At 40.4% G+C, this 17,285-nt stretch overlaps 1 protein-coding gene across 3 annotated transcripts in view; it reads left to right on the top strand.

The window, feature by feature from the left end:
- The window catches only part of LOC126418589 (RNA-binding protein 26), a 283,506-nt gene that overhangs the window by 186,519 nt on the left and 79,702 nt on the right, over positions 1-17,285 (top strand). For all 3 annotated transcript variants that reach the window (XM_050085417.1, XM_050085418.1, XM_050085419.1), the window contains one exon: positions 9,693-9,845. In XM_050085417.1, coding sequence (XP_049941374.1) covers positions 9,693-9,845 — 153 coding nt within the window. The remainder of the gene's footprint in view (positions 1-9,692; positions 9,846-17,285) is intronic.

A 17,285-nucleotide genomic window follows, 5' to 3' on the forward strand; every position in this document is an offset into this window, starting at 1 on the left:
GCAAGTGCTCTACCAACTGAGCTACCCAAGCACGACTCACGCCCCGTCCCCACAGCTTTACTTCTGCCAGTACCTCGCCTCCTACCTTCCAAACTTTACAGAAGCTCTCCTGCGAACCTTCTGCTTCTGTAAAGTTTGGAAGGTAGGAGGCGAGGTACTGGCAGAAGTAAAGCTGTGGGGACGGGGCGTGAGTCGTGCTTGGGTAGCTCAGTTGGTAGAGCACTTGCCCACGAGAGGCAAAGGTCCCGAGTTCGAGTCTCGGTCCAGCACACAGTTTTAATTTGCCAGGAAGTTTCATAGTTGCATATATATTCACCTACAGACATCTCTGCAGCTGCCATCATTCACCCCTGTCCTCAATGGCTTGTGGTGCATCACAGTTTTGGATAGTGCATTGTGCCATGTATAGTATACTATAACCACAGTAACATGGGAACAGTATGCAAAGTTAGCTATTTCGGAACTGCTTCCAACCTTGGCCCGAAAGCCAGTAGTCATGCCCTTGGTGACATGAGATAAATCACTTCATTTCTGCGTTACGATGCCGTCTGCACTGTTTTTTTGCATCCCCTCGGACAAGCTTTATATGTGAGTAGCCATCTGTGAGTAGCTATTGCACGTTTATGTCAAACATAGGCTGTGGTCACATTAATACCACTGGCATGTGTAATTGCTAAAATAGAAAGTACCCTCTGTCATGCACTTCTGAATGATAACACAGGGTATGGATGTAGGTTCGATGAATTGAATTGTAAAAGATCAGTAATTGTAAATTTTTTTGAGTTTCTATATTCGTACTGATCTATATTTGTACTTGACATTTATGAACTGATCCAACCAGCCTTAAGGTGCATTCAATTCTTCGTCCTGATCCTCAGTGAAATTTATCCCACTTTCTCTTACAGAACATTTCTCACACTTTCTCTTGCAATACATTTCCTCGTGTGGAACTTTTCCACTCCTAATTTTACAAAATTGTGTCAAAGGGAGAGGTTTAGAAATCTTTGGATTATGACACACCAATGTTGTCAGCGTGAGAGTGCTGTTAGTTTCAGCATTTGGGAGGCCCTTATTATGTTGCAATGCAATACATGGAGAAGACTGTGTCAAATTATGTTTCATTACTGTGTGAGAGAAATAGTCTTCGAAACTTCCTGACAGCTCTCAAAATTGTCAGAAAGTTTCAAATCAGCATATACTCCACTGCAGAATGAAAGTTCATTTTGGAAGACTGTGTCAGACGTTTTGAATAATCGTTAGTAGTGTTCGGATCGATGTGCGCTTAAAACCCACGAAATATGCGCCAAAACTCCTCAAAATATGCAGTTAAAATACGCTCTTACTGCCAGTATATGCCTTTAAATATGCAGCTAAAATTCTTTAATTATGCACTTCTCTTAGATAAATTCTTTAAAATATGCATCTTACTTGGGAAAATTAATGAATAACCATCAAATATTTTCAATAATGGCTATAATTCAATGAATAAAATGAAGTATAACATAGGTACTTACAAGATAAGTTTGGTAAATTCTAAAACTTAGTTTGTTTGAACTACCAACATTTTTTCCATATCCTCTACATGAAAATTTTTCCTGGGGTCATATAACAACATTTTCAATTTTGAAAATGATCATTCAGCATCACATGACACTACAGGTAAAAATTTAAGAGCAGCGACATCAGACGACGTGAAATCATCTAGATTCTCGGAGTGTTTCTCTCCTACCAGTAACTGAGAGATCTTCTGAATTGTAGGCCAACCGGGATTTCTATAAGGAACTGCATCCAATTTTCTTCTAAGTCTCTCACTGATCAGACCTGGCCAACTCTTGCTCTGTGTCCTGAGTCCTTCAACAAGAGCCATTGCCTTTGCAACTTCCATGTTATGAGTCTCAAGTTTCTCAGTTAGGTCTGGAAGGCCACCCAAGTGCACTCGGATGAAAGATAGGGTATGTAACACGCAGGAATTCTTCAGGGCGTCCTTGGCTTTTGGTATGCCTAGATTTTTGCTATCTTCAAAGCCGTTTAGGACCTAGAACAAGAAAGCAGTAATGTAGTGAATGTCGGTTTCAAGCTGAAAACTGCTGTACGGAGAAATATGCTTAATATTGGAATTCTATGCTATGTTTTAATTCAATTTAACCAGAACTACATACCCATCCATACCTCTTCAACTTTTCTGTGGTTATCTGTGTAATAGTTTGCAGATAAAATCCACGTTCCCCACCTTGTCAATACTGGTTCAGGTGGCAGAGGACAGTCAGACTGAGCAGTCTTGAAAGCTCTTACTCGACTTGGTGCTATAATGGAAACCTTCTTTGCCAAAGATATAAGGCTATTGACCTCATGCAATGTGGCTCTGACCTCTTCAGTGACTCGATGGATGCCATGAGCCAGACACATGAAGTGAATAATTTTAGGGTAAAACACTCGTAGACACTCTATGGCCTTCAGCATATATGCAGCACTATCTGTCACAATGGCGAAATCCTTGTTCTCCCCACGTTTCTGATCTTCACCTCTCCGTAGCACGCCTGAAAGAAAATCAAAGGATTTTACAAACTTTTTTATTATCTTATTATTGGCTCGGGACATTATATGAAAAACTAATTGCTGGCTCCTATATTACCTATAATATTGGTGAAACTTACACAATGCTTCCTGCACTGTGCGTGCAGTCGTGGCATGTGTCGTTTGTTCCACTTCTTTGCACAGTATGAGGTGTCCTTGTCCAGCCTCTTCAGCAGAGAGTTTTCCAACTCTGACGTGTGCCATATACCAACCGTAAGAATCAGTGGTTTTGTCAACGGATAGCCAGGACCAGAGAATCGCCAATTTCTTTCCTAATATTCTCTGATGTCTGTAATAGAGAAACTAAATTATAAAATACACATAAACATTTGGACACTACTTAGGAGACATATACACGAAAACAAACTATATCTTTTTTAGCACATACCTATATTTTGACTATTTTCTTATGTATATACATTAACCAAAATAATAGTCATTTAATTCACACAAAAAAATATATGTTTTAAAAATAAATTTACTTTCTTTTTTGCAGGGAATGTTTTGAGACAGACTGTCTCCTTCTCAAGTCTTTTCCTTCCTTCGTTTGTCTTTTCCTTCTTCGTTTGTCTTTTCCTTCCTTTGTTTGTCTTTTCCTTCCTTCGTTAGTCTTTTCCTTCCTTCATTAGTCTTTTCCTTCCTTCGTTAGTCTTTTCCTTCCTTCGTTAGTCTTTTCCTTCCTTCGTTAGTCTTTTCCATCCTTCGTTAGTCTTTTCCTTCCTTCGTTAGTCTTTTCCTTCCTTCGTTAGTCTTTTCCTTCCTTCGTTAGTCTTTTCCTTCCTTCGTTAGTCTTTTCCTTCCTTCGTTAGTCTTTTCCTTCCTTCGTTAGTCTTTTCCTTCCTTCGTTAGTCTTTTCCTTCCTTCGTTAGTCTTTTCCTTCCTTCGTTAGTCTTTTCCTTCCTTCGTTAGTCTTTTCCTTCCTTCGTTAGTCTTTTCCTTCCTTCGTTAGTCTTTTCCTTCCTTCGTTAGTCTTTTCCTTCCTTCGTTAGTCTTTTCCTTCCTTCGTTAGTCTTTTCCTTCCTTCGTTAGTCTTTTCCTTCCTGTGTTTGTCTTTTCCTTCCTTCGTTTGTCTTTTCCTTCCTTTGTTTGTCTTTTCCTTCCTTTGTTTGTCTTTCCCTTCCTTTGTTTGTCTTTCCCTTCCTTTGTTTGTCTTTCCCTTCCTTTGTTTGTCTTTCCCTTCCTTTGTTTGTCTTTCCCTTCCTTTGTTTGTCTTTCCCTTCCTTTGTTTGTCTTTCCCTTCCTTTGTTTGTCTTTCCCTTCCTTTGTTTGTCTTTCCCTTCCTTTGTTTGTCTTTCCCTTCCTTTGTTTGTCTTTCCCTTCCTTTGTTTGTCTTTCCCTTCCTTTGTTTGTCTTTCCCTTCCTTTGTTTTCTTTCCCTTCCTTTGTTTTCTTTCCCTTCCTTTGTTTGTCTTTCCCTTCCTTTGTTTGTCTTTCCCTTCCTTTGTTTGTCTTTCCCTTCCTTTGTTTGTCTTTCCCTTCCTTTGTTTGTCTTTCCCTTCCTTTGTTTGTCTTTCCCTTCCTTTGTTTGTCTTTCCCTTCCTTTGTTTGTCTTTCCCTTCCTTTGTTTGTCTTTCCCTTCCTTTGTTTGTCTTTCCCTTCCTTTGTTTGTCTTTCCCTTCCTTTGTTTGTCTTTCCCTTCCTTTGTTTGTCTTTCCCTTCCTTTGTTTGTCTTTCCCTTCCTTTGTTTGTCTTTCCCTTCCTTTGTTTGTCTTTCCCTTCCTTTGTTTGTCTTTTCCTTCCTTTGTTTGTCTTTTCCTTCCTTTGTTTGTCTTTTCCTTCCTTTGTTTGTCTTTTCCTTCCTTTGTTTGTCTTTTCCTTCCTTTGTTTGTCTTTTCCTTCCTTTGTTTGTCTTTTCCTTCCTTTGTTTGTCTTTTCCTTCCTTTGTTTGTCTTTTCCTTCCTTTGTTTGTCTTTTCCTTCCTTTGTTTGTCTTTTCCTTCCTTTGTTTGTCTTTTCCTTCCTTTGTTTGTCTTTTCCTTCCTTCGTTTGTCTTTTCCTTCCTTCGTTTGTCTTTTCCTTCCTTCGTTTGTCTTTTCCTTCCTTCGTTTGTCTTTTCCTTCCTTCGTTTGTCTTTTCCTTCCTTCGTTAGTCTTTTCCTTCCTTCGTTAGTCTTTTCCTTCCTTCGTTAGTCTTTTCCTTCCTTCGTTAGTCTTTTCCTTCCTTCGTTTGTCTTTTCCTTCCTTCGTTTGTCTTTTCCTTCCTTCGTTTGTCTTTTCCTTCCTTCGTTAGTCTTTTCCTTTCTTCGTTCGTCTTCTCCTTTCTTGAAAAACTTCACTCACTTTAATTTTTTTTTTTTTTTTTAACGTTCAAGTGACAATGTCGATTTTACAAAAATAAACATTCAGACATAATTTAAATTTATTTTTAGAGTTTTTTTATTTTTTTTAAAAACTAAACAACTATTATTTTGACCCATGTATATACCAAATTATATCCATTGACTTTCACATACCTACGTTCATAAAAATTACCAAAAAAACCTTACCTTTACATATAATGGCTCCACATAGTTCTTTCTGAGCATTGACTCCTGAGGAATATCTTTTCCTGTGTATTTTTTTAAATAAGGTCCTTAATCCTTCATTCTCCAGCTTATTCAAGGGGATGTTTGCTTTTATTAAAGCCTCTTAAGGACCTTCATTGAACTCATTTTTGTTATCCATATGCTTTGAAAATGAGATCAGTGGTTGCTGTGAAGTTTTTAACCACGTCTTGGTTACGTTATTCTGGTGCCAAAATGTCTTCTTATGCTGATCCAGTTGAAATTTTTTTTCTCATCCCTGACCTAAAGCGCTGGAGAAGTGAATAAATATCAGTAAGTATGTACAATTGTACAAAAATGTAAGAGAACAGTGTGTACCTACTAGTGGAACTTTGATTCCCTCACAACAGTTAACTTAAAAAAAATGCCGAAGGTAATTCCTAAAGGTCTCCCCCCCTCCCCCAATTCGTACATAGAAAACGTGCACTCAAATTTACAAATGAACTTAATAATTGTTTTAATCCCTTGAAAAAATTATTGAAAAAGATAAAAACAAAATTAAACTTACCTCTTTTTCACATAGTTGGCATAATATTGTTTTTCCGTCCATTGTGAAAGCACATTCGCTCCCAATCCGTTTCTGTAAATTATTGGTTTTTGGCCTGGGCATATTCGTAATTTGAAGAAGGTAGCAAAGAGTCGATGTGAACAGCACGGAAACACAAGCAAGAATGATTCATATTCCGATATGCCAACAATAACTAGTAGGGCATTGTTGACGCACTGAAGAGATCAGGTGAGTGACCTGAACATGTATAGACTTCAAGCAACAAATAACCGAAGCATGTTTCTACTCCAATAATCCATCTTTCAACAATGAACCATTACAAGTCTTTAGCATCCTTATCCCAGAGACTACCTAAGTGGAAAAACAATACTATGTCCCTCCATAAGCTACCCACATTTACCTAAAGGCTTTTATTCTGATGGCTTGTTCCGTATTATCTCATTTTGGAAATTTATTGGCCTAATATTCTGGAAGGTTCTTGGGTTATCAGGGAACAAAATGAACCTCAATGTGATCTCAAAATGCCAAAAATATGCATCTTTGTGGCCATTTCCTCTAAATATGACAATAATATGCTCAAACGCCAAAAATATCCAAATATATGCATTTTAAATTTGAATTTAAAGTAGCCTATTACCCCCAAAATATCATAATTTGTAAAGATACAACACCAGGTACCATAAAAAAATGATGTCCAAAATATGCAAAATATGCGAACTCTTAGTCATTAGCTACCATTGAATAACATGATTGCTTCATTTATTGACCATAATTGCAGTAAACTATCACAGTTATAACCCAATATATGACAGAATGTGACAATAGTTTTGTTCCTGATATTGACAGATTTTTATTGTACATCATAGTAGTTTCGTCTCACACATGAGAAGCTTTTAAAAAGTTGTATTAATTATCGAATGTGTTTTTAATTATATTAAGACAGCTGAAATGGATGTGAACTGTTGCATCATTTTGAATGTTGCTGTAATGCAAATGCATGAAAAATTTATCAGTTCTGACTTGACACCTTATGTGCAATGATCGCCTCGTGCACTTTTTGTGCTCAATTATTAGGAAACTGGAAAGTAAAGAATTCCCATTATAGAATCCGCTACAATCTCCCACACAAGTAAGAAATTTACAAAGTGTTTAATATTTATTTATCTTCTTCTTCTTCTTCTTCTTCTTCTTCTTCTTCTTCTTCTGCTTTTACGACCTCATTGGACCACTTCAGTCAATCATTTCTGGTCCTCTTCTTTGGTATTTTCCCCTTCCGAGTGGCCCAGTATCTCTTCATTCGTTCCGATGCTTTTCGTCGTTCCTTATATGTAAATACCCTTTTCATTGTATGTCGTTTGTCAATTTTTGGTTTAAATCTTTCTGTGTCCCTCAACTTCTTTAAATTTGGCGTTTTGTTCTGCAAATCATCCAGAGTTATTTCCAGTTCTTCCATATCCTCTCTTATTTCCTTAAGCCATCCTCCTTGTTGTTTCAAATTCCAGAGTTTCTCAATAATTTTCCTTGATAATCTGGTTTCTGGTGTCCTCAGAATGTGACCACAAAAAGAGATCCTTTTCTTTCGTATAGTATCAGTGATGGGCTCCAGTTCTCTGTATACCACCTCATTTGGAACTATCCGCCATTGCCCAGCTTTTTGATATTTCTTATTTATGCATGTTCTAGCAATTCTTCTCTCTACTTTTAAAATTTTGTCAATTCTGTTTTTCTGGGTGACTTTAAAAAGAGTTTCACTTCCGTATGTAACCTCTGGTCGAACCACCGTCTTGTAATGTTTTAATTTTGTTTTAATTGATAGACATTTTTTATTGTACATAGACCATGTTAGTTTTTGAGCTTTTATCATTTTATTAGTTCTTGCTCGCCATGCAGGTTTCTCGTCCAATTTATGTGTTATAATTTCACCCAGGTATTTAAATTGTTTCACTATTTTAATTTCCCTATTGTTCACTGTGATGTGATCTATTACAAGTGGATCCGTTACCATTATTTCAGTCTTTTCAAATGATATCTGGAGTCCTAATTTTTGTGCTATATTTTGTAAGCTTGTTATTTGTTTCGTGGCTTCCTGAATATTATTAGCTAGTAATGCTAGGTCATCAGCAAATCCCAAGCAATTTAGGTTTATTTTATCTTTCTTAGTTCCAATTTTGATATTCATAGGATTTTCCTTGTACCATTCTCTCATTACATATTCAAGAGCACAATTGAATAGCAATGGTGATAAACAATCTCCCTGTCTCAACCCTGTTTTAATCGTAAATGGTTCAGATATTTCTCCTCAAAATTTTACTTTGGACTTGGTGTTTGTTAAGGTTAACTGTATCACTTTTATTAATTTAGGATGAAGTCCAAAATTCCTTAATATTTTCATCATTGAAGATCTATGGATGCAATCATACGCCTTTTTGAAATCTACAAAGGTTATGACTAGTTGTTTTTGCCTTCTTTTGTAGACATCCAAAACTAACTTCAAGGTGATTATCTGTTCTGGGCAGCTTCTCCAGGATCTAAATCCTCCTTGATATTCTCCCAGTTCCAGTTCTAATTGATCTTTACAGCGGTTGTATAGTATTCTTGACATGATCTTATAGGTGCAGTCCAAAAGGGAAATTCCTCTATAGTTGTCTGGATTTGATTTTTCTCCTTTCTTATGTAATGGATGTATTATAGCAGTAGTCCAATTTTCTGGTAATTTCTCTTCATTCCAGATTTTTACTATGCATTGGTGTAATGCTATCTTTACTGGTTCTGCTGCATATTTCCAAAGTTCAGCAAACGTTTGATCTTCTCCACTTGCTTTGTAGTTTTTGAGTTCTTTCAAAGCTCTGTAGACCTCATTAATTGTAGGTGGATTTATATTTTCTGCTGGTGTTTTAATTGGGGTTTCTGTGTTTATCTGAAGAAGTTCTGGGGGATCTTCACAATTTAGTAACTTGTTAAATGTTTCTGCTAGAATTTCTGTATTTTTACTATTGCTATGGGCTAGGTTATTATCTTTATCTTTTAACATTAATGTTGGAGGATCATATCTTTGTAATTGTCTGCCAAATATTTTGTAATAGTCTCTTGAGTTTGTTTTTTCACTATTTGTTTCTATCATTAGAAGTATATCTTTTTGGTACTGACGTTTAACTCTCCTTATTATTTTTTGTGTTGTCTTTCTTTGTTTTGTGAGTTCCAAATATGATTTTTCTGTTTTTTCATTTTGATGCCTTAACCAGGCTTGATGTCGATCCAACACTGCTTCATCACATTCATCGTTCCACCACTGGTGTTTTTTCCTTGGATTTATAGGGGCAACTTGTTCAGCTATTTGTTTCAATTTGGGAATTATTTCTTCCAGATCATCTGTTATTTTTATATCCCTGTTTTGTGCTTCATAATCCTCATTTTGTATCAGTTTATGAGGGTCATAGGTTCTCTTCTTCTTCTGGTGGGATTTTTTCTTTGCTAATGGGGTTAATTTAATTTTAATTTTTATCATGTAATGATCTGATCTGGTATCTGTCCCTCTCAGTACTTTCACATTGTAAATTTCCTTGTGGTAATTCTTATCCATGCAGACATGGTCCAGTTGCCACTCTCCTTTTTTCCAGTCTGGATGTTTCCAAGTTTTTAGTTTACTTGGTCTTCTCTTAAAATACGTCGACTTTGAGATCATGTCATGGTTTCTGCAAAATTCCACTAGTCTTATGCCATTTTTGTTTGTTCTTCTTTGTGCTGTCCATTTCCCTATTATGTCTCTATATCTCTTTTCCCTTCCTAACTGGGCATTGAAGTCTCCAATTAAAATTTTGATGTGATTTTTATTAATGTTATTCGTCGTTTGAACTAAGAGCTCCCAAAATTTTTCTACCTCTTCTCTGTGTTTATTTATCTATTAAAACTTTTTCTTAAAAAAAAACACACACACACACATGCACACACACACACACACACACACCCACACACACACACGCACACACACGCACACACACACACACACACACACACACACACACACACACACACACACAAAATTAATGATGCACTTAATATTGTGTTTCTAGGAAGCAATGAAATTAACTGCTGATCTCCGGAAACGAAAGCAAGAGCTGCTGGAAAAACAGCTTGCAGAACAGAAATCACTTATAGAACGGCTGGAGAAAGGTGTTGCTCCAGAGCAGCGTGAAGCCCTCATGGCAACTATAAAAAAACTGCAGGTATGTAATATTTCAGTATTTGTGTAGCTCGTATAATTGTAAGTGGCATTTGATTTCTGTGCAAGACAAATATTGTATTTTGTGTAACTGTCTGTATTCTCATATCTTTGTAAATCTTCACAATCCCTTAGACATTTTAGGTCAACGTACTTAAACAGAATTTGAGCCCATATTGTGGAAAACTTTGAGCTATTCAGGAGATACAAATAATGGGAATGGTATTGAAGGTGTACCACTTAGTCACTGTGGATGTCAAATTGTAATTCTGTATTGCTTGTGGTTAATGCTACAGTCATTTTGTCTGGTACTGACCTTCAACTTAGGTACAATTTTCCCATCAGTGTTTACTATCGATTTACATTTTATTCCAAGTGAATAATAAGTTGGTATAACTTAATATCTGAAAATGCATTTATGAGGAATGATGTACTTAAAAATCTGTTATTGACAGGCAGTTACTTAGCATGTGAAGTGGCATTGCAATTTATATGGAAAATATGGTGATTTTTACTTAGTTCTTTAATTTCTTTCCCACAGAGATAAGTATGTGCTGCCATGTGACTGCATTTCTGATCATTCTAGAGAAAATCAAAATTAGGTAGCTTATTTGTGAAGTGGGTGCATTGTACACAGTTTGTGCAGCCTGTAAGGGGTACTATTACTGATAAAGGTACGACATAGTAAGTCGTGCATCACTACAACTTTCAGAACTGTGCACAAACTCCTCCTATCGCCTGCCCCCTCCCCAGGGACATTGTTTTATTCAGGAGTGTCCAAACACTGCCAGTTTTCTGACAGAATGAGATGAGTGAATCATCATTTGGGGGTTGTGCAGAATGGTTGCATGCAGTTGTTGCAGCAAAATTATTTGAACAGTTAGCTAAATTGATGACTTATGAGTGCGCATTGTTGGCTTTCTGGAATTTTCAGAGCTGAGCGTGCCTTTTTATCGGCAGGAGCATTGTCTTGCTGTTACATTCAATCATTCCAGGGCACTGATGGTCACGCACCAGAATGATAGGAGGGTTCATCATTTGGATAATGTTCTGGACTGTTGCCTGTAATTGTGTTGCACCAGAATTATCTGGACAGTTTGCTAAAGTGATGGATTATGAATTTGGAAGTATTACATTGATTGGTATGGTAATAGTGAGTAAGGATTTGATTTATTTGTGGAAACCACACATAATTAAGTATGAAATCAATGGGTGAAATAATATTGTGGTTCTTCTGTTGGTGGAACATATTGTTTTTTGACAGTTACAAATGGTTCAAATGGCTCTGAGCACTATGGGACTTAACATTTGAGGTCATCAGTCCCCTAGAACGTAGAACTACTTAAACCTAACTAACCTAAGGACATCATACACATCCATGCCCGAGGCAGGATTCGAACCTGCGACTGTAGCGGTCACGCGGTTCCAGACTGAAGCACCTACAACCACTCGGCCTTGACAGTTACAGTGTGGAATATTAATTCAGAGAAGCAATACAGCAATGACGAACTTTAGTATGGGAGTTCAATACATCCTTTCTATTAATACAAGCAGATTGGTACTAAACTTGTTAGGAAGTTAGGAAGTGTGTTACTTGCTGAAAGTCAGTGTGTTGGTTGGTTGGTTACTTTGTTCCTTTTTTTAAGGTATAAAAATAGTGGTGTCTTGTTTGGAAGCTGCTGCAGTTAAATGTGTTCTTGTGTTACCTTTCTTGGGTGCAAGTGACTTGTTTTCTCGTTTTTGTATGTCATTTCCATGTCAGAATTTCCTTTACTGGAACTTCTAACAAATGGTTTCAGGGCCATTGTTTTACTTTTCTTACTGAAAAGGCATTCGCAGTTTATGGAAATGTGGCACATTGCTTAAGGCAGGCCTGTTTAGGAAGTGGCTAGTTGAGCAGGAGAACTCCACATTTACTCGCTGCCTGAGCTGTGAGTGCTTGTGGTAAAATGTGGGTATAGGACGTCATTATGTAGTGCAGGGGAAGTGTAAATGTGATGCTGTCTTCAGAGGAATGAAAATAAGTTCACCATAGTTTTAAACGCAAGTGTATACGAGGTCTGTCTAAAAAGTATCCAACCTTTGATTTTTCTGTGCAAAGTAGAGATGATAGTGCAGCACCACTTTTTACAGTAAAGGAAGAGACCTTTATGCACATGCATGAATTTGGTCCCCGCCTTCCAGTGCGTCAGTCGCTGCCTGCCGGTCGCTGAATGAGGTCGGATTACCGATTCTCTCAAGATGACTGAACGTGTTGAGCAAAGATACCGCATCAAATTTTGTCAAAACCTTGGTCATTCTCAAAGCAAAACAATTCGTAAGATTCAGCATGTGTTTGGAGAAGATACAATGGGTGTAACACAAATTAAGGAGTAGTTCAGCTGATTCAAAAATGGCTGCACATCAGTGGAGAGTGACCATTGTTCTGGCAGGCCCCAAACTGCTTGGAGTGCAGCTGTTGTTGAGAGGGTGCAAAATTTGGTGATGGCACATCGTCGTTTGACCATGCGTGAAAGTTCCCAAGAGGTTGGAGTGAGTAAAGATTCTGCACATGCAATTTTGCGCGATGATTTGAACGTGCACAGAGTGTCTGGGAAATTCGTGCCCAAGTTGTCGCTGGAACAAAAAGACCTCCGTTTTGACGTTACACAGGAGCTTCTGGACACCGCCAATACTGATCCTGGGTTTCTGAACACTGTAATAACTGGAGATGAGTCGTGTGTATGGGTATGACCCAGTTCTCCCTAGGAGGTCCACAACTCTTTTGTGGGTACATGTGTGGCAAGCACGAGACCCTGAGCTAGTGCAGCTCTCTTTCCTTTCTGGGCTGCATACCCTCCTTGTCCACATCCCTCCCCATCCCCGATCCTCCCCCCTCCCCCCACCCCCTCAATCCCCCACCACCACCACCACCACCACCACACACATCCCCCCGCCCCTGCCCTTCTCCCTCTCTTTGTAAGTATGTTTTGTGCCTATGTCCGGAAACGGACACTTGTGACTGTAAGACTAGTTTTTCTTCTTTGCTCTCTCTGCTGGAAAGTCTCTGTCTACTCTTTGTCCTTCTCCTTTACTTGCCTCTTCTCTTTACCCTGTTCTCCGCTGTGGCATTTGAGACCTCTCTTCTTTCCTTTTCTTTGTTCCTCCCTTTCTCTGTCTTTCCTCCCTGTGCGTGTCTGAAGGCCAAACCACGCGTTTCCATGCGTAGCAAGTGACGGGGTAATGCATAATTCCCTGCTCTGGGTAGACAGGTAGGACATGTACTTAACCCCTGGTAGAGTTCAGTCCCAGGGAGGGGTGATTACCCGAGCTGGTACCTTCCGAACATGCCGATTGGTCCCTCCAACAGTTTCTCGGGAGGTGTGACCTGCCGTGTGGACAATCACCTCAGGTGGAAATGCCCTCAGGGAGGGAGGGCTCTCACGAGGAAGGAGTGCACCATCGGAGATGCCAGTAAGCATGAGGGATATTTTCGCAATGGTTTCCTCTAAGTCTACAATTCTGCCCACAAGCAAAAGCTAGATGAGTCTCAGCCATGGACAATTCTTCCATCAGTGCCAAAGTTCCTGGTTGTATCCCGGTCTGACGAAGGTCAAGACTTCTCCATAGTAAACCCTTTCATTATTCAGAAAGGTCTCAACGCAATTGCGGGTCCTGTAAAGTCTTGTTCCCAATTACGAAATGGCACCTTGTTGTTCGAAACTGTCAGTGACCTCCAAGCACAAAAATCACTGCGAAATACACTGCTATACACCTTCCTTGTCCGGGTGGATGCGCACCGCACTTCAAATTAATCACGCGGAATGGTTTATACACTCTCACTTGACGGTTTGTCCAATGAGGACATTCAAAATTACCTTTCTGACCAGGACATAACGGTTGTACATAGAGTCCTGAAAAGGGTTGACAAGGACGTGATACCGACCCGTACTCTCTTCTTGACGTTTGACAGAGTTCAACTTCCATCGAACATTAAAGTGGGATACAAGATAATTTCAGTTCGCATTTACATCCCCAACCCTAGACGTTGCTGTTGGTGTCAGTGGTTTAGTCATACTAGCCAGTCCAATATGGCCAAATGCGTTACTTGTGGCAGGGATGCCCGTGAGGGTGATTGTCCACCTCCATCCCATCGTTGCATCAACTGTATGGGTGACCACGCTGCTTCATCTTGAGTTGCCCTATTTCAAAGATGAACAAATTATTTAGGAAAGCTGAGTGAAGCAAAAGGTGTCTACATTTGCTGCTCATAAGTTATTCACCATTAGAAAGCCCACTGTGCTCCTGGCGGGTAAATATACCACTGTCCTTGCATCTCCTCGGCCTACTAAGGAGGTAGCCACGCAGACTTGCGATCTTACCTTTAGTGCCGCGGGTTTCAGATTGGCCAGCCTGAGATCGCCCGTTCACTTCCCACCTATCACCTGCTCACTCTAAGGCTCACCCCTCATCGGCTCCTGGTAAATCACGGGCCCCGAAATTGGATCCCCGGACTTCCAAAAAAGAGCCTACTTGTGAAGATATTTTTATGTACCCCGACCTCACAACCATCGATTCCTCCATCTCAATGTCCTGCTTCCAAGAAGGCTCATACGAAACAAAGTTCCTCTCCTTCTCCGCCACGGCATGTTTCCTCTACAGCGCCACCCAGCGGTAGCTGCCCTCGGCCGGCTTCCATGTCGCTTGGACGCACCGCTGGCAGCCAATCAAAAAGCCGATCGCTGGCGGCAAGAGCTGCCCCCAAACAACAGAATCTTCTGACTTAGGCTGAATGCTGTTCCACGCCGTAAGCCGCTGGTTCTCGGCGGTCATTGAGTTGACGGCAACTGTGATGAGATTTTTCCGTTTTCTTTCCACCCTGTGTTAAATCTCCATTTGAATATCTGCAGAATTTGCTCCAGTCTGGTTGAATTGTCAATCCACTTTCGATCCTACTCCCTGGTCATCTTCTGTCTTTAGGAAACAAAGCTACATCCCCATGATCACTCTGTCTTCGCTGATTTCCAATCAGTCTGGTTTGATCTCCGCTCTGTTGATGGCACTCCGGCACACGGGGAACTTATAATTCTTCTCCGTGATACTGTCCATTATCACCCAGTCCCCTTAAACAATTCCTTCCAAGTTGTCACTGTATGTCTTTCCCTTTCTGGATACACATTCTCTCTTTGTACCGTATACATTCCATCATCCATACCAATGGCAAGAGCCCTCCTTCATCTCCGTGGTCAGCTCCCGCCCCCACATTTGCTGGTTGGGGACTTCAATGTCCACCACCTGCCTTGGGGATTCCCGCGTCCTTGTCCGCGAGGCTCTTCCACCAAGTGGATCTTGTTTGCCTCAAAACTGGGGAACCTAAATTTTTGTCTGCCTCCACATCAACCTTCTCTCATTTGGACCTTTCAGTCAGTACTGTTCAACTAGCTTTGTGCTTTGAATGGTTCACCCTTGTTGATACACACTCAAGTGACAATTTTCCATGTGTCCTTCGATTACAGCCACAACTGCCATCTATGCACCCAAGACGCTGAAAGTTTTCCCAAGCCGATTGGACAGTTTTCTCATCTGTAGCGACATTCGATGACCATCAGTTTCCTAGCATCGACAATCAGGTCATTCATGTTACAGAAGTTATTCTTACAGCCACTGAATGTTCAATACCTCATACCTCTCCTTTGTCCCAGCACCCACCAGTTCGTCGGTGGAACGAGGCGCGCTGTGATGCGGTATGCGAGTGGAGACGTGCTCTTCGCGTTTTCCGCCACCATCCTGTGTTGGTCAATTGTATCTGCTATAAGCAGCTATGTGCACGATGCCATCGCATCATCTGCGATAGCAAGAAGGCGAGCTGGGACTTCTTTACCAGCTCCTTTAACACCTTCACTCTCTCATTGAAGTGTCGGCAGAAGTGCCAACACCGTGTTGTTTGAGGAAGTCGAAATGCACGCTATAAGCTCACGCAGGCTGGCGTGAGGTCTGAAACAGGATACGTAATGAATGCTATAAAGAAAAGTACGTAGCTGCTGGAATACTTAACTTTAATCCACAATTGGTGAACATTGGTCTTGTTGATACAGTATTATCATCTCAATATAACTTGGTGATGGCGCCTTGCTAGGTCGTAGCAATTGACTTAGCTGAAGGCTATGCTAACTATCGTCTCGGCAAATGAGAGCGTAATTCTCAGTGAACCCTTCCTAGCAACGTCGGCTGTACAACTGGGGTGAGTGCTAGTAAGTCTCTCTAGACCTGCCGTGTGGCGGCGCTCGGTCTGCAATTACTGACAGTGGCGACACGCGGGTCCGACGTATACTAATGGACCGTGGCCGATTTAAAAGCTACCACCTAGCAAGTGCTGATGTCTTGCGGTGACACCACACTCATCTCTAGTTTGGAGTTGAATTCAATGGCTATCCAGCACGTCTAGTTTCTCCCTGATCTCTGGGCTCACTGTCATGCGTGGTACCTTAGTGGACCCAGGCGCAATTTCTAACTCACTGGGTCAACACTTTGCTGAGATTTCGAGCTCTTCAAATTACCAGTCAGCCTTTGTCCCGAAGAAATAAGCAGCAGAAGTTCGACCTCTTGCTTTCTCCTCTCAAAATAACGTAAGCTATAATACTGTTTTCTCTATGCGGGAACTCCTATAAGCACTCTCTTCCTCTCGCTCTTCCGCCCCACGACCGGATGACATCCATGTCCAAATGTTGCTGCATTTATCATACCGTAGTCTGTGTTACCTCCTTCATCTTTATAATTGTATTTGGACTGACAGTACCTTTCCCAGAAGATGGCGGGAAGCTATCGTCATTCATGTTCTGAAACCTGGAAAGGACAAACATCTTCAGTCTAGCTATTGCCCCATCTCTCTCATGAGTAGTGTAAGTAAGATTTTGGAGCATATGGTGAATTGCCATTTAGGCTGGTATCCCAAAACCTTTTAACACCTGCCCAGTGTGGTTTCCGAAAGCATCGTTCTGTAGTTGACCATCTTGTTGCTCTCTCTCCACTTATATCACGAACAATTTTCTCAGGAAATGCCAAACGGTAGCAATATTTTTTAATCTGGAGAGAGCATACGATACCTATTGGAGGACAGGCATCCTCCGCACACTGTTCTCTTGGGGCTTTCGAGGTTGGGTACCCCTTCTTCTTTGTGAATTTATGACAGCGCGCACATTTAAGGTGCAGGTGAACATTACTCTCTCCCATACTTCCTCCCAAGAAAACGGGTAGCCCCAAGGCTCCGTTCTAAAGTATTTTACTGTTTGCGATCGACATAAATCCAATTATGGATTGTCTCCTTCCCGATGTCTCGGGCTCCCTCTTTGTCAACGGTTTTGCGATCTACTACAGCTCTCAGCGGACCAATCTTCTTGAATGACATCTTCTAGGATGTCTCGATCACCTCTGCTCCTGGAGCATCGAAACCGGTTTCCGCTTTTCT

Source organism: Schistocerca serialis, chromosome 9 (assembly GCF_023864345.2).
Source record: "Schistocerca serialis cubense isolate TAMUIC-IGC-003099 chromosome 9, iqSchSeri2.2, whole genome shotgun sequence".
In the NCBI taxonomy this organism is placed as follows: Eukaryota; Metazoa; Arthropoda; class Insecta; order Orthoptera; family Acrididae; genus Schistocerca; species Schistocerca serialis.